The 27348-nt window shown below is 48.6% G+C and overlaps 1 protein-coding gene across 6 annotated transcripts in view; it reads left to right on the top strand.

Annotated features, from left to right (window-relative positions):
- The first annotated feature begins 56 nt into the window (after nucleotides 1-56).
- Nucleotides 57-27348, top strand: part of MARCHF2 (membrane associated ring-CH-type finger 2) — a 34045-nt gene continuing 6753 nt past the window's right edge. The window contains exons 1-3 of one of the 6 annotated variants that reach the window (XM_041465252.1): nucleotides 57-206; nucleotides 12408-12627; nucleotides 16179-16374. In XM_041465252.1, the coding sequence (XP_041321186.1) occupies nucleotides 12452-12627; nucleotides 16179-16374 (372 nt within the window). In that variant the 5' untranslated portion in view covers nucleotides 57-206; nucleotides 12408-12451. Of the gene's footprint in view, nucleotides 207-413; nucleotides 667-784; nucleotides 812-895; nucleotides 985-2843; nucleotides 2864-2914; nucleotides 3160-12407; nucleotides 12628-16178; nucleotides 16375-27348 lie in introns of those variants that run through there. The other 5 variants (XM_041465247.1, XM_041465248.1, XM_041465246.1 and 2 more) reach the window with 5 other exon arrangements.

A 27348-nucleotide genomic window follows, 5' to 3' on the forward strand; every position in this document is an offset into this window, starting at 1 on the left:
CGGCGTCCCGGCCGGGCCGGGCCGAGGCGGGCGGGCCCGGGAGCCCTGACAGCCCTCCCGGTGGCCCCGCCGAGGGGTGTCCCCGGTGTGCGGCGCCGCTTGTGCTTGGGAGCCGGAGCCGCGCTGCAGGTCTCGGGGCCTCTCCCCCGGAGCGGCTGCCGCCGGCCCCGCTGCCCGCACGGGCCCCGTGCGAGACGCTGCCGCCGGTACGGACTGCGCTGTGGTCGCTGTGCGGGGCCCCGCGCCTGAGCCGCGGCCCTTCCCTTCCCTTCCCGGCCGGGCTGGGCTGGGCCGGGCCGGGCTGGGCCGGGCCGGGCTGGGCTGGCACGGCGCTGTCCCCCGGGAACGCCGGGGCTGTCGCGCACAAACATCACCAGGGACAGAAGTGGCGGAGGTTTGAGAAGCGGTGTTTGTTCATTAGATTCTTCTTCCCTGGGTATAAGCAGTTATTAGGAAGAGTTTCCTTTGCCACTGGGCCCCCATACCTGTTTTTTCACAGGTTTGGGAGCGTTCTGGTGCCCGTTTTGCCTTCTGAGCACACGGACACGCTGCCTCGTGTGCAGAGATTTCCCAAGAGAATGAGCTCGGTGTCACAGCACAGCTGAAGAGGTTGATGCAGTCCTGTGCTGGAGCAGCAGCTACTTTCCTCCGTGGTGTAAGCTTAGGGTTTGTGATGGACTTTTCATAAACTAGCAGTCTTTAACTTTCTGTCTCATTTAAACTCAGGTTTCTTGAGCCAACTGTGACAGGTCAGAACTGCTGGTTTGTGGGATTTATCCAAAGGACAAGTCTGTGGCTCATGTACAGGAAGGTGATTGTGACATGGGAGGTGTTTCTGTTGCAGTCTCAAACACTTGCTCTTGTTGTGTGTTCTAGATCTGGTGTTTTTTTCTAGATCAAACCAAAACACCATACAGTGGTCTTGGAGGCTTCTGGAGTTTGCAGTTGCTTGCATGTAGTGCCCTCAGAAATGGTGCCACCAAGGTGAGGGGTGATACATCTGCACTGCCTGGTGCTGCTAGACCAAGGAGAGTTTAGGCTGTTGTCCTGTTGCAGGGAGCTGTGCAGAGCTCGAATTTTGCAGGCAGGTGAGGTGTTACATGTTGGGGATGATGATGGTGAGCTGGAAGTGTCAGGGTTATCCGAAGCAGCTCTGGCTTTTTATTCTGTTTGTTTGTATTCAGTGTTCTGTCCCTGCCCTGATGTGTGTGATGGAGATCTGTCAGTGGGAATGTGGTTCTCATGCCACCCTGTGCCCTTTATTTGCTCATCCCTAAGGGACTGTTTGTGTCCCTCTCTTAACCCTCTCTATTACCCGCCCTTCATTTTCCTTGGCACTCTCATTCTCTTGTTTGAATCTCCTTCCAACAAGCATTTATCTCTGTGTCTTTCCCTTCTGATGCAGTTTCTAGCACTTTCTTGACCTTTTTCCAGGTTCTTGTTGAGAATGCCTGTGATGTCACTGTGGTCAGCCAGCTGCATTGGCTGTGGCTGGTCCTGCTCATGGGGATATAAAACCCTGCTTGGCTGCCACTCACACGTGCACAGTACAATCCTTTGAACAGCTGGGCGTTAGTCTTGGCTTTCCAAAGCTAAAGTGTTTGAACACTTTTCTGCATCTCCAAAGGATTATGCAGGGGAGTGTTTGGAGGCTGGAAGTGCCCCGGTTTTTCAGGTGTGTTTGAAGCTGTGATGGTGTGTCACCCATCAGAAACAGAGACTCAAAAGGGAAGGGAGCTGGGACTCTAAAATCCCTTTGTCACATGCACCGTGACAGTGAATTTAATAATTCCAGCTGGGGACAGAAGGTCTAATTCCCTCCAAGCACACACTGGGGAGCGTTGCAGGCAGCCTGCATCAGTGGGGAAGTCTAAACTTTGCCAAGAGCAGAGCAGGTCTTGGCACAGGGAATGGCCAGGTGTGAACCTAAAGCGTAGTTCATGGACACTCTATAGCAGCTATATAGCTGGGGGTGTCTGTGTGTGGTTAGCTGATCAGCACCACTTTCTAAGTGGAAACAGAAAATGGCATTGGAATTAATGTTCCTTGTTTTGGATGTGTTTGCTCTTTTTTGCTGTGGATTGCACTGAGGCTGCAGGGTGAGGTCACGCTGTGCTGGACGCCAAGGGGCCCATGCAGATGAGCAGAACTGCAGTGTACTGACTGTGAGCAGCTTCCAACAGAGTTCTTGCCTTTGTGGATGCTGGGAGAGGGCTTTTCCTCTTCTAGCTGGTTGATGCTGGCCTGCATCAAGCAAGTGTAGCACGCCATGTTTCCCTGGGAGGAAGTAAGCACTGTTTTCTTGAAACAGCGTGACCAAAGTCAAGTCAAAATGCATCCGGGGCAAGCTGAGCCTGGGTATGGACTCTGAGACTCTGTGAGTCTGAGGGACAGTTGCAAGTCCTCAGGACAGGACTTTGTAGTAGTTCTGCAGGTAGAGGCACAAAGCAAAATGAGCATTTGGGGACTTGTTTTACTATTGTTTAAAATATCTTGGTTTTTCACACTAAGAACACAGAAGCTTTTCTTAGAAAATGAAGGGAGAAATCCAGCATTGTGAACTATAAACTATAGGATGAGTTTATTTTTTTCTCCACTTGACTTTGACTCCGCTTTGGATATTTGGAGATTTCAGCGTTTCTCTTTCCAAACTAGTTTTTTTTTTCCCTTCCAGACTGAAGTTTGAGCTGGTGTGTCTCTTCCCCCTCCCAGTCTAATTTACTGTGGCTAACTTATGCTTCTTCTTGCTCTTAGCTCCAGCCTTTCCCACAATAGAGAAATGGTCTCGGTTACTGACTCTTGTCCTCTTGGAAGCACTCTGGGCATGTCTCAGTGAGTGACACCTGGGCACACAAGCCATGAGGTAAACTGAGCCCTGGGGCGCTTCTCAGTGAAGGAGATGAGCACAGCACCAAGCCAGGGTTGGCACGTGGGTCTGCATGGAGTCTGTGCGTCAGCTTTCTCGGGTGCTAAAATGACGCATTAATCTGTGCTGAGGCTTATCAAGTGTGGCTTATCAAATTCATGGCTTATCAGCACAGTTCATGTCATGCGTGTAAACAGCAGGATCTCCACCTCTCCAGTCCTGGTCTTGTTCTCTCTCCAGCTCCAACTGTAGCAGCTGTTCCCTGGAACCTGTGTCTTTGTGCCATCTTTGTTGTAAGTAGACCAGCTCAGCTGTAGCTCATTGCAACAGCAATGCAACTCAGCTGGGGGGTGGGGTTCCCCACTGCAGCTGGGAGAGCTTTTGGTGGCTCATCTTGCTGGGTGAAAGCAGGGAAGTCACTACTGAGTGTCTCGGGGTCTTGTGTGCCTTTCCTGGGGTGGAATGTGCCTCTCCTACTGTGCAGTTACAGCCTGTGAAAGCCCTAAACACTCAAGGTAAAATGCAGAATGACAAAATCCTGAAGGCACGGACTGCTGGCATGTCCTGAGGCAGGGACTGAACCCTGTGCATCCTCCAGTGAAGGGAGCAGCCCAACAGGAGCTGTACTGACCTGCAGCTCTTTCTACCCATCTGCCTTGCAAATACCTTTCCTGCCCCAGGCCTCTGTAGAACAAATAGTGTTACAGTTTGGAATCTGTCATTTGCCCCCATTTCAAATAAATAGGCCTCTGTAAGTTTTATTCCAGATTTTATGTACCAATTCTAACTAAACTTTCAGTTCCTGATAGAACCTGAGATGATTGTGTGTGGTTAACCTCGAGGACAGAAATGCTTTAAGTGTTGTTGCAATTTTAATCAGTTGTCACAAAATTAGCCATCAAAGCTGAAGGAAACATTCTCCTCCAGTTCCTAAAAAGAGGAAACAGGACAGGGAGCAGCACTGGCTCAGGAAATAAAAGTGCAAACAAATCAAACTTACCTTCTAAAGCACTTTTCTGTGAAAAGGAGAATGCACCAAGCTCGTGTAGTCTTGGCTTGAACAGGGATTTCTTTGTTTGAAGCTTTGAGAGCTTTAGTTCTGTTTCAGCTGAAAGCTTTTTGGGGTTAGATTTGAGACTGGTGAGAGAGGAAAGGTAAACTTCAATTCTGGACTGTTTTCAATTTATTTCCTCACAGTTTTTCTTGTACTTCCCTGCAGACAAATCAGACAAGGCCTGTGTCCAGAAGAACTAGAAATGCAGCCTAAGCAAAACATGGCAAACTGAACTGAGAGAGTTTTGCAGCAGAGATACCAATTATGAAGTTTCACTTGAGGATTGAGGAGGGAATCTGTGGCAGTAAGGAGTGGGCAGAAGGGAGGCACTGGATGGGATCAGTGACTCCTCTCTGGCTGCCCGTGGGGATGCTCTCAGTGTGCGTCTGCTCTGGAGCTCTCCAGAGCGGGGTGGTGAGTCACAGGCTGCCTGTGGTGCTGCCTTGCTGGAAAGCTCTTTGAAAGCTGAACGTTCTGAAGAGATTTGTGATATGGCTAGGTTGGAAAATATAAATAGTGAAGTAAAATTCCAGATCAGATGTCTCCCGGGAGCTGTGTGCTGCCTGGTTTCGTGCAGTGGTTGCGCACCGGCCGCGCTGCTCTGAGCAGTCGGGGCAAGCAGGGCTGCGGCGGGCTTTGCTGGTGGCTTGTTCCAGCTCAGTTCATCTCCAAGCAGAGTGCTCTTATTTGTACAGCAGTGTAAATGCTGCTTTATAAACCAAGAAGGAAAACGCTGGGGAGGATGTGAGTTCTTTCTGACCTGGGCTTCTCAATCCTGAAATAATGTGTTGCATCCTCCTGAGCCGTGCCCTTCGAGGGACTGACCAGTTCTGTGGTGTGTGGGTGCTGTGGTGATCTGGTGCTACACTTTAGTGTGCTCACTGCTGCTCTAAAATTCTGCTTCCTGAGGTGGTATGCACAGCTGGAAAATCCATTTATTCTGAACAAACTGTAACTGCCTGGCAAGTGACTGTGCAGGACTGGGGAACACTTGAGCTTTGACCTTGCTGCAGAGGCTGCCTCTGTTTAAAGAGGAGCTCGCTGAAGCAGTAGAGCTGCGAAGCAGAAGTGTCTGCTGCCGGTGTTTTGTAAAGCACGTGGGTGCAGAGAGATGTGAGAGGCCACACGGCTGTGGTCTCTTCAACAGGGCAGGGCTGTGTTGTGTCTGGTGGGCTGGCTGTTGTCCCCAGTGATGGACAGTACTCTGCAAGAATTGTTTTGTAGGCATGATAATTTTTTTCCACCCTGGTTTGTGGTTTCAGTTTCAAGTCTTTCTAATGCATCTTTCTTATCTTTCTTTCCCTGGAAAGAGTGATAAAACGCAGAGGGAGGTGGGTGTAGAGACTCTGTAGTTGCATTATGTAGTGAGTTGTCCTGCTGTTCATCTTTAAAAGCTGATGTCTTTTGAATCCTCAGAGGAGTCACAGGTGTTCCTCATGCCCCAGCTGGTTTTTGGTTGTTCCCTTATGAAACTTGTTAGTAAAATGACTGAATTTTGATTGGAGATACCCTCTGCAAAGAATTTTCTTCTAATGTTGCAGTTTGTTTTTCCAGATGTTGGTAATTAAAGTGCAGTAAACTTTCCTTTCATACAGCCTTGTGGCAGATAGCAAATCTCAAAAGAGCTGAGATAACTTTGTTCATTTTGGCATTCTACTATAACATACAGGCTAATTGTTCCCAAGCACAGCAAGAAAAAAATTGTCCTTTAGGCGGCTTCTTTTTATACTGATTTTTTTTTTTCTCAACATCTAAGCTTGAACTTTTTGTTTCTTTTTGAATACTGAGTAACTTTATTAGGCAACGAAGACAACTTGTTTGAAAAACAGTGGGTGAACGACATGACAGGTACCCTGAAATGAAGGGAGCTCTGCTGTGTTACAGTTCTACTGTGTCCATGAGACCCCTTGTTTAAAAGTTGGGGTTCTCACCTGCTGGGAGCCCTGCCAAGACCCACAGGAGCTGTGCCTCAGGAGCTTCATTTTTGCCAGCCAATAGTTTTCCATTGCTTCAAGACATGGAGATTAAATGAAACTACTGCAGGTGTTGATCCAATGTAATGAAGTTTTGAAGAAGAGGGATGTGTGTGGATGTTGGCTTTGGAAAACAGCAATTATTGATCACCAAGGCTTGCTGCAGTATATTGCTACCAGTGGGGAATAGAACTCAGATGCTGGCAATGTGTCTCCTTGGAAAAAATGGAAGTGACAGACTATCTCTTCATCTGTGTCTGCAAACCCATTTGCCGTAATCTAAATAATCAAGATTTCAGAGAGCTTCTAGAATATGTCTAAATAGTTTCTGGGTATAGAGAAGTTATGATTGTTTGTCCCCAGCAGCAGCCAGTGAGTGAAGCCTTAAGTTACCACTGACTGCTGCTGAGCTGTGTGTTTGAAACAGTGGAGAGGCAGCCCAGCCAAGTCCAGCTGTGGTCATGTACAAATGTGACAAACACAGGAGTCCAGGAAGGCTGTGTCCTCTAAGCTTCTGACTTCCTCCTGGGTGTTACAAGGTTAAACTTGGAGCATTTGTTTTTAAACTCTGCCCCAAGGATGAGGCAGGTGAGCCTCTGGGGTCAGCCCAAAGCTTTTGCTGCTCCAGATGTAGGAGGAGTTTCCTAGTGTGAAGTTTTATCAGGAGGTTCTCAAGCTCACAGAACGTTTTGCCTTGGTTATTTTTTTCCCTTGCTCTTTGGGATTTGTTTTGAGCCCATGGTCAGGGCTGTCCCCTGGCTCTGACTCACAGCATTGCTCCACTGGCATCCTCTGAAGAGCAAGTTATGGCTGAAGTTTTAACAGCATCTCCTTGAATTGAAACTGCTGACCAAATGTTGCAGGCAGGGGAGAAATAGAGAAGCTCCTGGGGAGTGAAATGCTTTCCCTTGTGTTATTTACCAAATTTTAAAATGTTTTGGAAGCTGTTGCATGGCATCGGATCTTTTATTGAATGTTGAGGCATATGCCATAAAATGCTGTGTCACTTTTCTCACTGGACAGGGCTCCTTGCACCCTGACTTTAGGGCTGTTGTATTCAGGTGACTTGTGAGCACAGGATAATGAGATTCCTTCCCAGGCCCTGAGCGACTGGAAGAGTTGCTGATGGGTCAGCTGGAGGCAGCTCCTGAGCTGGCTTTTTGGGTACTTTTAAGGTGTTACATAGCAGACGTGCGGGGTAACTTTGGGGATTCAGTTGATGTATAAAATTGTGTATTTTTCATAAAGAACAAAAGAATAGTGTGGCTTTCAGCCCTCAGCAGAAAGTACATTTAAACAAACAAAACTGAAAACAAAGGCCAGTGTGGGACTGGTCCTTGGGGGGGGGGGAGGTTGGTTTGGTGTTTTTTTTTTTGTTTAATTTTGGTTTTGGTTTTTTGTTGTTTGTTTGGTTCAGTTTTGTTTGTTTTGTTTTTCTTTAGATTAATCCACTTATACAACCTTTTGACAGTAGCAGGGAGCACTTCAGGCCACTCATCCCATCTGTGTGTATCTCTGGTGGCAGTGTCTTAGGTGTGTGATCTCTTGGGTGTGAGTGTGTAGAGGCCAGATGTGGAGAAGGGGATACTGTGCCACTAACCCAGAGCAGAGAGGCTGCAGGTACACTGGTGATGCTGGTGCTTTCGTAGGCAGAACTGGTGCTGGAGGATGTGCTGCACACCTGGGATTGAACCTGGGCTGTGAGGAGATGTGCATTAGCTGTATGAGATGGGGTGTGTGAGAGCAGGTGCTTAGATGTGTGCAGCAAGCAATTCTTTGTGTGGTCTCCTCGAGATGGAGAGAGATGTTCAGATGGTTGTAGGGCCCAGGATTTGGGAAATCCAGTTTTAGTGGTGAAAAGGAAAGCACTGATGTTAGGAAATGCCCTTTAGCCACTGAAAACCTTCGGTTCACTGGTGACATTTGCAGGATCATATGATTAGAAAACTCAGTGTCTGTGTGCCCAAAGTGGCAAAAGGGCTTTGGAAAGCAGGCTGGGAAGCTTTGCACCCGGGCTTAAACGTCAGCTCACGTGAGCAGGGGTCAGAGCTCTGATTTGCCCTCAGTGAATGGGTTACCTGCTAAAAATAAAAAATAGTCCTTGTACACAGATGGGCGGGTTGTGTTGGCTACACGACTTGGTTATCTCTGTGATACCATGCGTATCACAGAGGTGCTGGTCTCGGTTCCAGTAAGCAGGGAATGGGTTGCTCAGTGAGAGGAGCAGAGCCGGCCGCTGGCAGCCTCCCATGTTGGGTGTTCTTTGGTGCAGATGTCCCAGGGCAGCCAGTCTGTTCAGGAGTTGGTGCATACATGCTGCACCCAAAGCAGGTGGAGCTGGCTCTGGTTCCAGTTTGCTCTGGATCCTAGCAAAGCCACAGGATTGCTCCAAGGCTTTAGACTGGTTGGGATGTTCATTAGAGGACGGGCCACGAGCAGCATGGCAGAGCCACGACCTGCACCTGACGGTCCCCATTACTGCCATCATTTGGCTGAAGCCTTTCCTGTTGGCATTCTCATCTTGACTGTGCTTTTCTCGTCGTGGCTTTGATCCAGATGTTCATCTGGCGTGCTGTGGTTTCCCTGTCTGGGAGAAATAACTGTTTTATCCATCTTCAAAGTCCAAATATGGAGAGTAGAGCTGGGGGACCTTTTAGCTTCTTGACTCCTGCTTACTTCTGCTGGGCACATCTCCTGCATGGAGAGCACTGGTCCAGCCTGATCTCTGCAGTCTTTTGAGGGGGTTTTGCCCAATTCATTGCTCCTTGTATGATATAGACTGGATTACATATCTCATTGCAGGGCATGAGCACTGACAAGGAAGAGTATCTTGATAGGGTGTTTCACTTAAACTGTGGAGCAGGATCCTGCACCAGCAGCCTGGTCTCTGCCTTGGAGCAATGACAGAGCACAAGCTGCTCTTCAAGGAGCTGGCACAGTTTGCTGCACGTGTTAGAGTTTTGGAATTCTAGTGCAGAATTCACTCTTCTGTGACAGCTTTCCACAGACAGGGTTTGGTTTTTTTTTCAGTTTGAGTAATTATCTATAAACTCAGCCCTTTATGTTCTGGATATGCTCAGAAGCTGAGGATGCAAAATGTTGCTGAGAAGAGCCTTCCCATTTATTTGCTAATGTCTAACTATGGCAGCAGAGGGGACATTGATAATAAACCTAGTGTCTCTGAGACGTGTAAAAAATGTGTACAAGAAATGCATCCCCAAGGAATGGGCTCAGAAAACACAGGTGCTTAGAAAAAAAACTGTGTGTGGTTCAAACCAGCTGTTTGGGTCTCATTTCTCACACTGGGATTTTGGTGTTTCTGCTGTAAACAGAGCTGGGGAACGGGCTGGAGCACCAATCTGATGATGAGTGGCTGAGGGAGCTGGCTGTTCAGAAAAGGAAGTTCAGGGGGGACCTTCTTGCTCACTAAAACTCCCTGAAAGGAGAGTTCAGCCAGGTGGGGGTCAGTCACTTCTCCCAGGAAATGAGTGACCAGAAGAGAGGAAACAACCTCAAATCGTACTGGGGAGGTTTAGGCTGAAAAAATTCCTTCATGGAACAGGTGGTCAGGCACTGGCACAGGCTGCCCAGGGCAGTGGTGGAGTCACCATCCCTGCAGGGATTCAAAAACTGTGGATGTGGCACTTGGGGACAGGGCTTGTGGTGGGCTTGGCAGTGCTGGGAGAGCAGTTTGACTAGATGATTTCTAGTTCAGGCTGTTTCCAACCTGAATGATTCTGTGAACTCTGGGTTTGGTTGGATGAGCTGTTGACAATTGTGAGAGAAGGCTGTGTGTTGATGAGCTGATCCGTCAGGGATCAGGAGAGGGACTGACTTGGCTGTACACCATGGTTCATGTTCCACTGGGTATGGGACTGGGACCCGAGTGCACTGCAGATGTTGTCTTTGGATTTCAATTACTTCGTTACTAACCATGAAAACCTTGCTGCTTTTCCTTCATATTTGCTGAATGGCATGAGTCAGATATTAAAGCAGTGACTTCAGGTTCCACCCTGGGCTGGACCCTGCCAAGGAAACACCAAATAACTGGTAACAGAAACCTGTGCATTTCCTGAAGAACAGCAGGGTGGCCATTCCCTTCCAGCCCCAGCAGGGCCCTGGGGCAAGGCCATGGGGCTGCCTGTGTCTGTCAGATGTGGAGCACAAAGAGCCTCAGTATAAATACTCCCAGGACACAGTCAGTGAGGGCAGTTTTATTCCAGTATGCAGAATGGACTTTTTCCTCTGAACTTTAAAATAAACAACATTTTGGCCAAACAAATGGAACTGACCTTTTTATTAAAAGCATATATCTTCTCATGCTTGTTTCAGTAAGAGGTTGTTAATTTTAAAGGACTCCTTAACTTGCAGAACAGCTGACTTAAGTAATTCCAATAGCATTTATCATCTTACTTTTTGCTCCTTGCAGTTGGAGAGTTTGTAGCCTTTTTTTGAGGAGGAGAGATGAGAAAAGTAGCTCTGACTGTGTGTTCTTTGCACAGGTGGAGAGAGAGGCTGAGTCTATCAAGTTAATTTTTAAGTTGGTGAAAACATTCACATTCATGTTGAAGAGGGTTGACCTGCCCACAAGCTCAAGCTTATTCCTGCTCAGATGCGAAGGAAGCATTACAGATAGTTATCAAGAGCAGCTTTGAAAAAGAGACTAGAAAGTCTTCTATTAGAAATTAGAAACTATTCTGTAAAGTGAGGGAATGCTTCCAAAGTTGACATCTGGTTCTGAGACACCAGTGAAAGGCTCTCTCCCTCTTGAATGCATGTACATGAAGGAAGCTATCCTGACAGATGAAGCCCTTGGTTGTGTGAGTTGCTTAATTTCCAAGACATGAAAAAACACCCAAATCAGTGTTTTCAGGGCTTCAAGGATCATGTTCTTATACTGGCTTTTTTGATTTTTTTCCTCTGTAGTGTGGCCAAGCCTCCAACCAGGAACAAGCCCTTATTTTCTTTAGTTATTTTTGTTAGATTTTGGCTTAGTTGAACCTGAGAGAACTGCAGTTTCATGAGAATGTTTGACTCCCGTTGTGCTCAGAGATCTCAAAACAAAAACCTTTCCTTGGATGGGATGGTGAATTGCCTGCTCCTACCTCCAGGAGGCAAAGATTGCCAATTCCCCCCACTCCCCCAAAATTTAACAAACCTAATTTGCTTTCATATATCTTATTTAGGGTTGTGGTTGTTCTATTTCCTTTTATTCCTCCCCTTTTTTCCTTTTTATTGCTTTCATTTGAACTTCTTTTGTGGCTTTATTTCATCTTGAAATCCAGCCACCAGGATGAGGCAGCATTCCAGCTCTGATCCCAGCAGTGCTGGCGCACAGGGATTACTGTGCGTGCCTTACATAAGGCAGTCCTGTTTACTGACACAGGGATTTTGGTTTTACCAGCAGTACAATGTTGTTGGATTGTGTTCAGTGTGACTCACTGTAACCTCAGCTCTTTATTTCTGCACAGCTGCCTCTCGGGGACCAGGTTAAAGGCAATTGGCAAAAACAGGATTTTTCTAAATCTGCAGAGCATACCCAATTTTGGGGATGAGATACCCCCTGCCAGGGAGGAGCATGGCTGTTTCTGGCAGCTTGGGTGAGCTGCTGCTGCCTTACCTCAAAGGCAGAGAGTTCTCCTGTCCACACGTGGCTCATCAGAGCCAGCTCCTGGTTTGCCGTGTTGGGCATCTTCTCTCCATTTCTTGCATTTGCTGTTTGTTCTGTGTCTTCTCTTTGCTGGGTGAATGTTGAAAATGTGCTGGTGTGCTTTGCTGTTTGCAAGTGGCTCTTGTAAAAGTCATGATTGGTCTTAACAGTTGAAAGGGAAAGGAGTCAGGCTGGTCTGCTGCCCTTCCCAAGGAGGATTTTTGGTGCTCTTGGGTTGTTGATATCCACACATTCGCTGTTGGGATGTACCACAGCAGATATAGAAATGGAAGCATGTGTATTTCTTTATACATGAAATATACATTTATACATTTATGAAATAAAGAGCAAAAACATCTAAGATGGGATGGGAGAGCCTTTTGGGCTTGGACAGTCTTTCAAGTGCTGAGAAAGCTTCTGAAGGCAGCTGAGAAGGACCTCCTGAACCCAGCCACATAAACTGGTTTAGGTGCCCTGTTCAGGTGAAACTTTGCTGTATTTATAGAGAGTATGAATGTAAGTTTTCAGGATAGCTCTAGCCAGAACAGCCCATGGGGCTTCTGGTTGCCTTCCCCATCTCTGTATCAGCACATTCAATTTGAAAGGCTTCATCAGGTTAAAGGGTGGTTCCCAGGAATTCTCTCTGGGAAAGGCAGATTTGCAATTCTGATGGTAAGTTATGTAAGTAGAACACTTGGAGCCTTAATTTTATGGTAAGGCAGCCTCACAAAGCCTATTAAAGGGGACAGAAGACTCACAGAACGCGTGTGTGTTGGGGCCCTGGGGTGCTCCTAGCGTGAGTGGGGCTGGAGGATCCTGAGGGGTTGGGGGTTCTGGCTTCTGACTGTGGTGCTGTTCCTGCAGGTCTCCCGGGTGCCGGGCCCGGGACAGAGGGGCCCAGAGCTGCCATGACGACAGGCGACTGCTGCCACCTCCCCGGCTCCCTGTGCGACTGTCCGGGAAGCGCTGCCCTCTCCAAGTCGGTGGAGGAGTCGGACATCGGGCGCCCGCAGTACATCACGCAGGTCACGGCCAAGGACGGGCGGCTCCTCTCCACGGTGATCAAGGCGCTGGGCGCCCAGAGGTGAGGCTGCTGCAGCTGGGCTCTTCCCCTGGCTCGGGTACAGGGAGACAGCAAAGGCTTGTTTGCTGAAGGAGTTTGCCGGGGCGTGACTCCCCGTGGGCCGGCCGCTCCCGGTGCCCTGCGCTGGGCTCCTGCCGTCCGGGCGCTGCTGGCCCGCAGCTGGCGAGGTCAGGGAGCCCCAGAGCTCGGGGCACGGGCACAGCGTCCGGCTGCGCTGCTGTCACGGCCTGCGGGGCGAAGGTGGGGCCGTGCTTGCCGGGCAGTGTGCTGTTCATGGGGACGTCTGAAGGGCTGGAAGGGAGCACGGCCCTTGTTCCAGGAAGGTCCATGGAGTAAAGGCGTGGTGTTGATCTTCAGCCGCAGGGAGGGCAGGGTGTTTGTGTTGCAGGAACTACAGCATCCAGCTATAGCTAGATGGGACACGTGGCAGCTTCACTAGCTCAGACTCCTCCTGATGTGACTTCTCGTCATTTGTTTTGAGCAGCTTCCAGAGTAGAGGACATTTGACAGCATTGTTCAGTCCATCTACTGAGACCTGTCACATTTTGTGTTCAGAAATCCTGTCTGAACAGCTGTAACTTATTGCAATGAGTTTGGTCAACCATTTATGTGATACGAAAGCAGTGATTGCAGAAATGGGGGAGGGGTGCAGGGAAGCTGGATGAGAATAGAGACAAACATAATTGTTGCATCCAGCAAACCTGGAGCAGGTCAATAAAAATTTGAAAGTAACTGGGCTTGCTCTCTGGCAGTAGATAGTTAGGGTGAGAAGTTGGTTAATCCTTTAGAACTTGTGGGGGTAATAATTGTGTGGGAAAACTGCCTGGAAACAGATTAAAAAACCCTAATGTTTTTAGGGTTTAATGTTTAGGGTCAACCCCATAATGATTCCTTATGTTTCTACATGGATACCAGTTTGTTTCTTTTGGTGGTGGGTTTCAGTGTCTTCCTTGTCAGAAGCACTTAGCACAGCAAAGTCAAGAGCAGCGTGACTGCACTGGAATGTTGAATTACTGATATGATGTCTTCAGCCTGCTGGAAAACTGTGTCTGAGTGTGCATCATGTGGGGGTGTGAGCGGGCCCCCATCCGGCAGGGCAAAGGAAGGAAGGAAAATGAAGTCTGATAAGAATTCTTTTCACACAGAGTCAGCAAATTTTTTCATTTTGGGTTGTTTGTTGATATCCAAGGTTATAGTAATGTTCTGGAAATATGAAACTTCTCAAACAGGAAGAGAACGGGTGAAGCATCTTGCAGATGCTTTTCTTAGGAAATGACAGATGCATGAGAGCACTGGAGGCTGTAGGGGATTGTCTGTCTTTGTCACTAGGGCTGTGTGTGCACACTGTTCTGGTACAGAATCTTACGGCAATAAATGTTACACAATCATCAAATAGTTCAAATTGGAAGGGAATTCCATAGGATGTCTGGTCCAGCTTCCTTTTAGAGCAAGCCTGCTCAGAGTCTTGTCTGATGTAGTTTCCAGGATCTTTGAGGATGAAGTTTCCACCACCTTCCCAGACTCCTGTTGAACCTTTTGCAGGGATTGTCTTGGCTGAAGAAGTCCCCTCAATAAAAGGCATGTAAAAAGGAGGAGAGAGCACAGGTCAGGGGTTCACCAGTGATGTTTGGCAGAGAGAAGGAGATGGTGTACATTGGGTGTAATTTACTTTGAAGCCCTAAATATGAATAAAAGTCCAATTGGGATGAAACCAGCTAAATACCGAGTTGAAAGTGGTAGAGATCTCCTGTGGCACACAAAGAGAGGAATCTTGCTTCTCCTTTAGCGAGCTGACATGCACTTTCTTGCTAGCTCTTTTCTTTCCCTCATGTCCCACCAACCTTTTTCCCCAGTGTGCTCCTTTTCCTTGAACTGTGCTTCCATGCCTCACTCTTGCTTTCTATGCAGACTAATGGAGGTGGTGCTGCTGGTTTTGAAGATTGCTTTGGCTGTTGTGTTGCAATCCCACAAACTTCTGCAGTCAAGTGGGGTTTTTTGAAGTCAGAATAGCAGTGGAGTTTGAACTACAATATGGGTTCAGTGTGGCTTTTTTTGTTCTGTCAGCAGTATCTAGAAAAAGGTGAAAACTGATACTGCTCACCTGGATTTTAAGAGGACCTACAATAGGGTCTTTGAAACAAAGATGTTCCTTTTTCACCCTCTCTTGCACCCCCAAATCTGGGCAGCTGTGGATGTAAGAGGAAAACTGTGAAAGAAATGGCTGTTTGGAAGGTGGGAAATGAGATACTAGTGAGGGTCTGGTTTCCATGGTCCAGGGAAGGCAGTCCTGCCCTGGGCCTCTGCTGTCCAGCATTTTGTTCCTAAATGATCTCAGTGATCGGTGGATGCTGAAGAGATTAACTGAAATGCTGAGAACAGCAAACTTTGGTGTCTAGAGCCATCTGGGGAGCCCAGAACATCCTCATCATGGGGCTGGCATATGTGGCACAGGGCTGCTAGGAAACTTGTGCCTTGGGATGCCAGCTGGGTGCCCCATCTCTATAAGTGTTCCAGGTCAGGTTGGCTGGGGCTTTGAGCAAGTTGGTCTAGTGAAAGGTGTAGCACTAATTGTTCAGTCAGTGGTGCCAGCTGAAGGTGTGAGGAATATTTTGGGAACAGATGGATGGTTTGAGTGTAATGAGCAGGTCAGGCCTCCTGGAGGGAAGGTTGTAAATGCCTCTGAAAATGTTTGTTAGTTGCTTTGGTAGATAGCTCTGGTTCTGTGAGGTTCTGTGTGATTCTGTAGTTGGAACTTGTGGCCAAGGAGGTGTTGTTGAAGCACCAAAGCATTTCTGCAGCCACCAAGAGGCCGAATGCTGCAGAGCAGTTGTTGCTCTGGGGAGGGTGTGCCCAGAGGATGCTGGTGAGTTACTGTGCAGTGATGGACAGAGGGTTTGTGTGCTGGAGACCTTGCTCTGGGTGCATGCTTGCTGTGAAATATGCTGTATTCTTGGGGAGGTGAGCTTCCAGGCTCAGTTCAGTTGTCTCTTGAGATATTGCTGTTCCTTGTGTGCAGTTCCTGCTCAGCCCAGGCTGCAGAGCCGAGGTGGGCTGAGAGTGGGTAGGTGATCTGGTAAATGTGACCTGATTGCCAACCTCTTGAGTAGCTGCAGGTGGCTAGGGTGTGCTGTCACTACTGTGGGTCATTTGGCTTTGCTTTGGGTGTCTGGATTTGCATGAGTGCTTCAGGCTTGGTGTTGGGTCTGGTATCAGCCCCTGCCCACTGTGGCCAGAGCTGAAGACTGCGGGACGTGCGCTGCAGTCACTTCTGCAGTCACTTCTGGAGCCAGCTGAGCTGGCCAGGCTGATGTGCCATCTTCTCTTCTTGTTATGGGTCTTCCAAATCTTAAATGGTCTAAAATGTCCTGAGCATCTCCATCGTCCCCTGAGACTGATTTCTTTCTGCAGCAGGCTCCTGGCATGCTGTGCCACACACTGTTTGCTGTTCATGTGCCTTTCTGGGGCTTGGTGGGACCAGACCCTGTGGCAGTGTTGTTCTGCCTGCTCTGACTGTGATTTCATTCTGTTTGTCTCTCGTTCTGCCTCTTTAGTGATGGTCCCATCTGTCGAATCTGTCATGAAGGTGGAAATGGGGAGGGACTGCTTTCCCCATGTGACTGCACAGGAACACTGGGCACCGTGCACAAGAGCTGCCTGGAAAAATGGTTATCCTCCTCCAACACAAGTTACTGTGAGCTCTGCCACACAGAATTTGTTGTAGAAAGAAGACCAAGACCCTTGACAGAGGTACCATTTTCTTCCTGCTTCATTTTTATTTCCATATCATTTGAGAGAAAATGACTGATTGCCCTACTGTTCTTGTAGTTCTTGGTGTCTCCTCCTCCTTGCAGTACCTTTGTACTCACAAAGAAGAGTCTGTTTGGAGAGATCAAGTCCCTTGTCAGACTAAATGATATAATTGCAAACACACAGTAGTGGTGTTTGGGGCAGCTCCTACCTGTGACTGTCCACATGCCACCTGCCAGTGGCAAGCACTGGGCTTTTTTGGCTGTGCTTTAGTGCCTGAACATCAAAATGCAGGTGTCACAACATGACTGACTGAAATATGAAGTTCTCATAAATATTCAGATTTTTTTGCTCCTGGTTTTAATCTTATCTCAGTGTTAGATTAGTGCAGCTCTCTTGCATGTGCCTTCCTTGTCATGTTCTGTTCTGAAAAGTGAGATGTGGTAACTGCTGATACTATTTGTAAAAGACCTGTCTTCCCATGACTAATATTGATGTGTGCTCCTTTAGGCTTTGCTCATTCCTGCTGCTCTGTGCTCCTCCCAGATGAAGGAGAAGACAGGACAGGGCTGCACTGGTCCTTGTGTTCCTCTCTGTATTGACCACAGGGGATCAGTCCATCAGCCTCCCAGAGCTGGAACATACAATGCAGGCTCTGGCTGGTGGGTTGGGTTTTTTTGTTTTGGGAACAAAGGCAGATGGACCAGGCCATTGTCTGACCTCAGGGTTCAAGTGTACATCCCCAAAAGAGGAATAAGTCAACCGGTGAGGTACGATACAAAAGGCTTAAGGATTTGTTTTAGCAGATGGTTTAATATGTCTGCAGCTGAGTGAGCTCTCCTGTGTCAGTGTGCTGCTGGCTTGGCTTGGGGGTTCCTTTAACACACTGTGCAACTGCAGAGAAGTGTCACTCTGCAGCTGGGCATTTACATGTAACAATTTTGGGAGTCCCACATTCCTGCAGCCATCAGCAGTGGGAGCTCTGGGAGCTGATTCTTAGCAGCAGACCCCTGTTACCTGCCAGCTGCTGGGGATTCGTCGCTGCCTGCCACCAGGGTGGGTGTGGAGGCAGGGTTATTTTGGATTTGTGGTGACTGCTCTTGTCCACTCTCTCCTGCCCCTAGCCCCATCAGTTAGGTCAAAACTGAGTCACAACTGGAATTCCAAGTTGCTTTCCACATTTCTGTTTCCCATCAATTTCAGAGGTTGCTTCTTTTCTCTTCCCACCTCCCTCTGGAAACAATATTTGTCTCCTCCTCCTTTCCAGAGTCCCCAGCTCTATTTCTCATACTCCATCTCCTCCTAATGAACCTTGGAATGGAAAAGAGTCCATCAATTGGGGAAGCATTAAAGCTTCAGTTTGCAAAGTTCATACTAAGTTTTAATGACTGTTTAACTTAAAACTGACTGTCATGGGCTTGACAGCCCAGACAGGAGGAGGCTTTAGCCTACAGTGCTAACCCAAACCATGTATCTAGCACAGTAATTTGTATGAGCATTACCTCAGAGGTTACTGCTGTTGGGGTCTTACTGGTTCTCTCCTAGCTGCTCAGGCATATAAATTGGTGTTTGGCCAGTATCTCTCAAACGGTTGTTTCAGAGGTTGCAAAACACTGCTTTAAAACATTGAGGAAGGACTGTACCTTGGCTTTGAGAACACAGTGCAGGCAAGCCCAGGGGCAGTGATCTTGCTAGGGCTTATGCAGCCCAATTGTGAGTGCAGGTCTCAGATGTTTTAGCTTAAGAGCTGGTAAAATATTCCTAGCCAGAAACAAACACATGGGAGTGCATTCAGCCATCTTTCACGATGCTGTGGCACCTCATAACAAGCATAGGCTTGGAAAACTGCACACTTAAATAAAAGCTCAAAGGCCAGTGTGTATTGGAGGAGTTTTTCCTGTGACACCAACTCTGTGCCTCCATCTGGCATTTGGAGCTTACTGGGAGAGTGGGACAGAAAAGTCTTGTCTGTGCTTCAGTGTGGTTGAATGAACATTCCAGGACAATCAATTTGAATTCCTGTTGAAATTTGTGAAAAGCCCCTCTGGACTACAGCCTATAAGGGTATGGTGATCAACAAACAAATTGTGAGTACTGAGAGGTGATGGGTGGGCAGCATTTAATGAGCTCAAACACAGGAGAACTGCCACTGTGTTTTCAGAGAGGAATGGACTTCTTGAGCCATTACTGCCAGCTGGCAAAGGCTTTGGGATTCCAGTGGTTTGTTACTTCTGGTATTTTTGGACTGTCTGTGAGCACAGTGAAGGGGATGATCTGCTCTGTTGTGTCTGCTGGGGAGCAGCTTGCCTAAAGTGCCTTGTGAGCCTGGAGGCTGGTAAGCACCTGATGAAAAGTCCACCAGGTGCTGGTGAGAGTGATCCCCGCTGCAGAGCGGAGCCTAGCATGGTACAGCCCCAGAGCAGTTCCCTTGCCAGCAGCTCAGGGTCAGAAAGGTTTTCCCTGGCTTGGAAAGCAGCATAAAGCCTGATTTATCACAGCCCATGGTAGCAGGCTGCACTTGCCCCTCTCCCAGGGCTGGCAGCACTCCCCCCAGGCGATGGAGTGCGGTGGGTGGGTTACCAGCAGTGTGCTGTGGCTGCAGCACTCAGGTGTGCTGGGGCCCTGCACAGCCCTGGTAGCTCATCAGCACATGTGCTCTGTGCCTGGCACACCATGGCTGGATAGCTCCTGCTAGAGCAAAATGGCTCACCTGGCTGGAAGGACCACCTGGTTTTGTTGTATTACTTCCACCATGCTGTAAACCCTCTGATCCTTGCCTGGAGCTTGGGGAAAGTGACCTGCAGTTCAGTTTCTCATTTTCATTTGGAGCTATTATAGCCACTCTGAGCTCCTGCACCACTACAGTCTGCTGGGCAGAGGCAATGACAGTGAGTGTGCTTCATCTCACGAGGTTTGCTGGGGCTTAGAGGTCAACTGACCAAGTGTGACTACTTTGGGAAGCTCCCGCTGGTAGCAGAGGCTCTGCCCTTCGTGCCAAGCCCTTTGGAAGGAGCTGATAAGCCCTTGGCCAGCTGGCTGGCACTTCCCATTAATACTCTGCCTGCATCTGGTGCAATCTCATCCCCGTACCAAACCGGGCTGCAGCTCTTCACCAAGTACTTTTGGGAAGTGTTGTTCATCTGTTTCTGAGAAGAGGGCTGGGGAAAGAGGCTGCTTAGTCATTTAAAAATGTCACAGTTCCCCCAGCCACCTTATCTGGGAAGTTCTCTGCCTCTTGGTTGTTTGTGAGGAGGGGTGGGGAGTGTTTTGAAACTTTGGGGGAAGTGATGTTTGTGGTGAGTATGCTGTTGAGGAGCCCTGATAAAAATCCACTGCTCACCAAGTGAAGCTGTGAAATCAAAATAGAAATTAAGAGCAGAGAACAAATGGATGGAGACTAGGACTAGGAATGATGCAGGAGCATGCTGCATGGCAGAAGGGTCTGCCCCATGTTTGAAAGGCTGTCCAAGCATTCTAGCTCTCTTTTGCTGTCACCTGGCCACAAGGGAGTTTAGTAACGTGGTACCTGCTGCTGCTGGGCCTCTGAGCAGAAAGCAGCTCTTGCTGGTGGTTCTGCCATGTCCTGCCTTTCCAGCCTGGGGAAACTTAGAGCTGGTCATAGTGGCTGCAGCAGTCACTGGTCAGCACAGCTCATCTCTGGGAAGGGAGCATTAGCTTCATTAAGAACTGGCTTTGTCATGTGGTTTTAAGATCCTTCAGAATGAGAGGGCCTGAGGCTGATTTTGGGCTGCAGGAAACATTTTGGTGAGTATTGGGGGGAAGCTCCATGGCCAAGTTTAAATGCTTCTGTGTAAACTTCCTGATTTCTTAGAAGTCAGGAAATGCCATGACCAAAATTGCCTTAGTTTTTACTTCAGGCCTCTTGTCTGTCTGTGTTACAGTGTGGTCTTCATGGTCACAAGCTGTGTCTTCCAGAAGGAGTGCATGGATGGAAGATGCTCACTGGCTAACTGTATTAATCCTGCTGTGTTAATCCTGCTATGTCCCTGCTCACCAAGACCAAACTATTCATTTTCTCACAAGCTTCTCTGGGGTACTTATTGCTGTGACATCCAAGTGCTTCACAAACAGTAATTGAATTTTGCAGCCTCTTTTACAGAGGATGGGTGTCAACTTTGTCCAGTATGGATTAAAGATAATTTGTTAATAGAATTATATTTTTGTTTTCATTAAGCAGCCATTGATTTATGTTGTGGTCTGTTCAATGTAAAAACAGTAACAGTGTTGACTGCCAGTGTGCCTGATCTCTGAACCCAGAGTGGGTAACTCATCTGAGCCCAGAGCCAGCTCTGGCAACCACAGGCTGGCCCATGGGTGTGGGGGAAATGTCTTCTGGAGTTCAGCCTAACTGAGCTATTTTTTAACTAAGAAGCTGGTTGAAAACTAAAAAAAAAAAAAAAAAAAAAAAAAAAAAAAACAGTTTTAAAAACTGTCAGGCTGTGAGATCACTGGACTGAGTGGGGGCATGTTTTGAACATGCAGGTGGAGATGGAGAATTGACCTGCAGCCCTGAGTGGACAGTTTTGCAGCCAGAGGTGCAGGATGCTGGTGCCTGTGCTGTGAGAGGACAGAAGGGCTTCTGCTCGGCTCTGAAGTGGTCTTCAGCACAAGACAGTTGTGGACCAGGGTTCTTGGGTGAGGAGCACGTCCCAGCAGAGAACAAAATGGCCAAGCCTCAGAGAGGGATAGTTTTCCTATGTGATTGTTAATTTAATGGACCTCCATATGTTTACAGGAAAGTGATCTGACTCCAGGACACTCTAGCCAGCATGGCTGGCATAGTCAAAACAGGCAAAATACTTTCTGTGCTCCCTGGAAGATTTTGTCATTTGATATTTAGGCGAAGTGTTTGAAGTGTAAGTTGCAGCAGACACAGTTTTCCTGGAGGAAGTACTTTCCTCTTTGTTCTAATAATATCATGCACAGAAAATGTCCAGTTACTGCCCAGGATTCTTCTTCAGGGAGTATCTGTACCTTTGCTGTCCCGAGCATGGTGGAAGCAGGAGCACAGGCCTTTGGACCTGAAGGATTGCTGCAGCCTGGACAGCTCTTTCTCCCAGGCCATGGGCAATTGTACAATTCTCTAGGCACGACTGAGTTTATTTGTTGTAATCTTTCATGCCTTAAATGTGCCTCAGCCAGACCTTGTTCTTTAAAGTCCTGTATAATGTATGGAAAGAAGGGAATACCTCTTTCAATTAATCAATTAATTCCTGCCTCCTTAGAAGGCTAAGTTAGGATGTGTCAACTTGTCTGGAGGAGTCTGCCTCTTCCTGGCTGTAGGAGAGCCTGGCAACTTGTGTATGAGTCAAAATATTGCCTCCCCTGCCTCTGTCCTTAATGTTTTCCCTTCCACATAAACTCTTCTCTTTGGTCTGGGGCAAAATCTGTCACAAACCTGTTTTCTTTTAGAAAGTGGTCTTCCTGCTGGAGATACTTTGTCCTTTGGGATTTCAGGCAGAGCTGTGTGGATGGAGGCGTTTGGGACTGTATTGGATGTGTTGTGTATTTCCAGAAAGCATTACCAAGGGTGACAGCGTGGCTCTGTTTCTACAGCCACAAGCCCTTTGGCACAGGTCATGGCCTTCTCCCTGGCTGCAGCCCACTGCTCACAGAGGGACCTGGCTGTGGCTTGGTCTGTATTGGTGTACCTGAGCCCATTCCTGCCCATTTTTACTTCTCCAGGTTACCAGCAAAAGTATTTCCTTTCCATGTCTGCCTTGTTTTGTGTGTTTTGCTGTGGCACCCACCCTCTCATTTCTCTCTTCAGTTCATTAACTGCTTGTAAAGGGTTAAAGCTTCAAGCTATTGTTAATTTTGTCCCCTCTGAGAGAAGCACCACCTCAGCAGCCCAAAGACTCCTGTTTGGGCCATGTGCCCCTGCTGGGAGCCAGCTGTGGTTTCTGAGGCCAGTCCTGGCATGGGGAGGGGTCGGGTCAGGTCTGTGCTGCCAGCCCAGGTCTCTGCAGAAATGTCCTGGACTTGCATGTCAGAGCAGCAGCTGTTCAGTCCCAGCAAAGATCACTCCATACTCCACAGAAAGGGTGTGTTTTTCTTCACACATCATGTAAATACCAGGGAGAGGAGCCAGGAGTTTCAGGTCTCTGCTCTGAGAGGACACAAACTGCTGGTGCAGAGAACAAAGACTCTGGCTTTGCTGAAATTACTGGGAGGCTGAAAGTCAACATACCCTCATGGTGAAAGCTAACAAGCATAGCACAGGACTTGATCATAATGCTTCTGCAAGCATTCAATTCCTTTGCTAAGGAAAAACTCATTTAAGACATTTCACTAATTCCAAAAAAGATTTCTCTGGTAACCAGTGTTGGAGCAGTCCAGCCATACTTTTTGTTTCCCTATTTCTGTCCTTGCAAGCAAATCTCATCACGGAGTCCCAAGAAATTTCTGCTTCGGTGTTTCAATTTTGCTGGTGTTTTCCAGCAGTGTGTGTTTTAACAACTTTATAAATGGGCTGCTTTAGTGATTCTGATGTGCTCCTTTGCCTCCTCAAAACAGCTCCTCCTTCCAAGAGTGCTGTGCTGTACGGGAGCCTGACAGTTTTTTGCTCCTGCTGTTCTTGGAGTTTATGGTGCAATTTTGATTAAAGATGATTACTTTTCAATGGCTGCTAACACTTGTGGTCCACTTAAACTGGATATTTTATGTAGGTCAGTGGATTATTTTTTTGTCTCTTGAAAGTACAATTTTCAAACATGCTGTCACACACAACGAAACGTGCTTGAAATTCTCTGAGGAGCTGCTTGACTGGAGGTTACACCCAGAGCAGGGGACACGTCCCATGGGTCTGTCACATGCAGTCCTTCTGCTTCGTCTCCTGAGTCTTCTGTACCTCTGTGGCTGTGGGAGGTGCTGCAGAGATGTCCCTGGAACACAAAAAGGGAGGTTGGCAGGCAGGAATTGTGATGTTACTCCTGCTTACGTTATTAGGGAAAGAAGTTTTGCCTCTGGGCGCAGTGCCCGGCGCAGCACTCACTGTCCTCCCTCCAGTTCGGAGAATTGAGCTGTGATATAAGCTCTCCTCCACCCTTCCTCCAGCCTTATCTTCCTTGCAGACAGACTTTTTGCTTTGCTTTCCTTGAATTCTTCTGCTGAACTCACTGCACTGTTGTCTGATCCGTGTTCCTCTACCCTTCCCCAGCCCACCTCTCTCCTTGCTCAGTGCATGCCTCTTTTACACTCCTGGATCTAGTGAAAAACAAATCCTTCTGAGTTCCCACCCCTCTAATCCTTTCCTTTCTGTCTTTACTTGAGTTTGCTGTCTGGTGATGCTGGTCACAGGTCCAACATGAGATCCTCTTGGCACTTCTCTGTGCAGTCCTGGGCACTGCTCTGCATAAAGCAATGGCCTGTTTGGGGCCAAAACAGAAAATACCCTTGCGCTCACCAGCACTAGTCTTCCTTTCCTGTCCATCTTCACCACTTTGTCCAGCCCTGTCTGTGCTGTGCTGACCCAGAAGACCAGTGAGCTTTCTCTGAGGTGCTGTGATCCCTGGTACTGGCACGTTGTGGTGTGGCATTGGCCATGGTGCCACCAACCGTGGAAGCTCGTGCTGCTCTCTCTGGAGGAGTGTCCCAGTGACCTGCAGCACTGCTTGGCTCTGTTCCTCTCCTGTCCACCATTTCTAGTGCTCCTGAATCTCTTGGGTCAGCCCAGAGCCGTGTGCTTCCCAGCAGCTGAGGGTGTAGGGAAGGCTTTCATGCCTGTACAAGGAGAGATTTGGTTTGCGGAGGTCTGTGGAGCATTGTTGGCAGGTAGGTGGGGAAAGGAGGATAAGGAGGGGCAGCTTTGTGCAGCATTTAACTGCCATGCTTGCAGGGCTAGGGGCATTTCTGGGTCTTGGCTTCCTGAATTTTGGGTACTCTGTCAGAAAACATCCCTTCCGCCCTTGGTGAAGGAAACAGGACAATTCTGCTGGGGCTGCCCATGAAGCTCGATGGCCTGCAGAAAGGTTTTGGTGCAGGCCCAGAGAAGGGATGTGAGAGTCCTTCATCTGAAGCTGTACTTTTTGATTCAATGTGTTTCTCAGTACAAGGACAAGGCTAACAGTGCTGCTGTGATCAAGTTCATCTGATTTTTTTCTGGCTTTTATAGCCAGGCACCAGGTCAGCAGTGGAAGGAAAATCAGCAGGCACCTGAGAAGCCAGAGGGTAACTGTTTGGTGGGCAGAAAGCATGTAGGATGTTTTGTAATGCAGCCAAATGCTTGTGTGGTGCTGTGGCTTGCCATCGTGCTGTAGTGTGAAGCACGTGGGGAACTCTGGCAGGGTCAGGTGGTGAGGCTGGCAGGTCACACTGGTCCTGACTCATGCCCACCAGAGCAAGGGGTCCAGGTGCATGGCAGGGAGAGATGTGAGCACGTGCTTGTCCCTCCACTGCTGTGCTGCACTGAGTGCTGCATGGGATGTGTTCATTAAACAGGCTGACAGCTCACATTCAGCCACACAAGGTAAGAATCAGTGAAAGCTAATTTTTAAAGCACCCATTTTTAAGCCCCCAGACAGACTGCAAGGGGCCGAGTGCTGCTGGGAGAGTCCCTCTTCTGTCCACTCTCCTTGGTCCCAAGGGGCAGAATGCAGCCTGGTCTTAAAATGCATGGAGCAGCAGGTGCTGGGTTGGTCAGGCTGAGAGACTGCTCTGGTATGCTTTGAGTTCTGCTCTTGGCTTCCAGAGGAGCTGATGATGTCCTTGTGCCTTTTACTGCCTGCCCTCCCTCCTGCCTCCCATCACCTTGGGCTCACCCAAGCTTCGTGGGCACTGCAGCACCCAAAGGTCAGCTTCTCATCACCCCACAGCCCTGCTGTGGCTCTAAGAAATGAGCTCCCTTCCACAACCCTGCTGATCCCAGTCTCTGGAAAAGCCTCAGGATCATGCTGGAGGACAAAGAAATATGGTTGTACCCAGAATTCTGTCACACAAGCAGAGAGAAGTTGTTTCAAGCAGGATCTGGGACTCAGCTCATAGCCCAAATGGCAGCAAGTAGCCACCTCTGTCTCTTTTCTTTCAGTCTCAAACAAGATTGCAGTGTGGAAGCTGCTAGAAGGCCAAGTTGTGCTTTTGTTGCTTTCCCATGCTTACTTGATAGTTTTCCCTACAAAAAATGTTTAATCTGCCTGACCACTTTATGGGTTATTCACAAAGTTTATTTAAAGTCCCATATGCACTGATGTGTTGCTGTGCCAGAAATGCTGCACCCTTAGAGTGGCTTATTGTTTTCCATTTTGTTACTCTGTCAGTGCATATTGGCAAAGTAAATCAACTGCTTCAAAAGGAAATTAATTTGCTTCCTGCCTTTATATGCTTGTCTCCCATCTTGGGGAGGAGGAAGGAGTTTCAAAAGTCACGAGGAATATAAATAGAATTAAGAAGCAGTGAAATACCTATCTGCCTGAGCTTCTTACTGTACAAGGGTCAGAAGTGCCCCAGTATGTCCTGTTGCAGAGAACGGGGTGCACTGGTCTTGCTGCTAGAGGGAACCTGGTCCAGACAGGGTGATTTGGCACTGGCCTGAGTGCTGTGTCACCAGGCAGCCCTGTCCTGGCCCTGGACTGGGGAGAGCCTGGCACAAGGCTGGATTTGAGCACTGTCCATGGGAGCAGCTTTCCTGTGCCAATGAGTTGCTGTCCACCCTCACTTCCTCCCAGGACTGCTCAGACTGCATGTGTGGTGTTTATTGTCCCCACGCAGCTCATCACTGATTCCTCTGCAGACCCATCCAAGGCCTGCAGGTCTGCCTCCCTTCTCCCAGTCCTGTCCAAACGACAGTTCTGCCTGCTCTGAAAGCTGCCCAGTGGAGAAGGACCTGGTAGTGCTGGTCAGCAGTGGCTGAGTGTGAGCCAGATGGCCAGGAAGGCCAATGGCACCTGGCCTGTACCAGCCACAGTGTGGGCAGCAGGACCAGGGCTGTGGCCATCTTCCAGTGCTGGGCACTGCTGAAGCCCCACCTCAAATCCCGGGGTGGCAGCCTAGTCCAAGGAAGACACTGAGGCACTGGAATGTGTCCAGAGAGGGGCAACAGAGCTGAGGAAGGGTCTGGAGTACCAGGAGCAGCTGGGGGGGGCTCAGCCTGGAGAAAAGGAGGCTCAGGGGAGACCTTCTGTTATCTCTCCCTGACAGGAGGAGGCAGCCAGGTGGGGGTCAAGCTCTGCTCCCAGGGAAGAAGGGACAGGATGAGAGTAAACAGCCACAAGGTGTGCCAGAAGAGGTTTAGAATAGATATTGGGGAAATTTATTCATGGAAAGGGTTGTCAGGCATTGGAACTGGCTGCCAGGATAGTGGTGGAGCCACCATCCCTTGAAGTGTTAAAAAAATATGTGGATGACTTGAGGACATGGTTTGGAGGTGGCTCTGGGTTGATGGTTGGACTTGATGATCTTGGGAGTCTTTTTCCAACCTTAGTGATTCTGTGACTCTTTGAGGTTTTCTTCTGGCTGTCTGCCCATCAAGTCATGCTCCAAATGGCTTTAGAATCAATGAAAATTCCTTCACTGTTGCCACTGAAGTGTTCAAATGATTCAAGTCACATCCCTAAAATACTGTGGTTATGAGTCCTCCCAGGTGGAATTCCAGGCCAGGCTCATTCCTGTCACGGCAGCATCCTCTCCTCTGCTCATGACCAGCTCAGTGTCCCATCCCAGGTGCTGCAGAACCTGCTGTTTCTGTGGCTGTGGCTCTAACCAGCCTAGCCACCCCCCTATTCCATGCCCAGGTTTCCCAGCTGCCCCTTCTCTTTCCCATTTCCACAAAAGTTGGCTGTGCTTCCAGTCCCATTCTTGCCCTTTTGCTGTGTCTTACTGAGCATCCCTGCTGCAGTTAAATCTGCACTCACCTCTGTGCCCCCTGCCTTGCTTCCCTCTGAGCCTGTGTGCCTCTGGCCAGCCGTGTCCTCAGGTTACCTCTGCTGAGGTCTCACAGTTTCTTGCATACCTGTCACC

Source organism: Pyrgilauda ruficollis, unplaced genomic scaffold, assembly GCF_017590135.1.
Source record: "Pyrgilauda ruficollis isolate IOZ18807 unplaced genomic scaffold, ASM1759013v1 scaffold188, whole genome shotgun sequence".
Taxonomy (NCBI): Eukaryota; Metazoa; Chordata; class Aves; order Passeriformes; family Passeridae; genus Pyrgilauda; species Pyrgilauda ruficollis.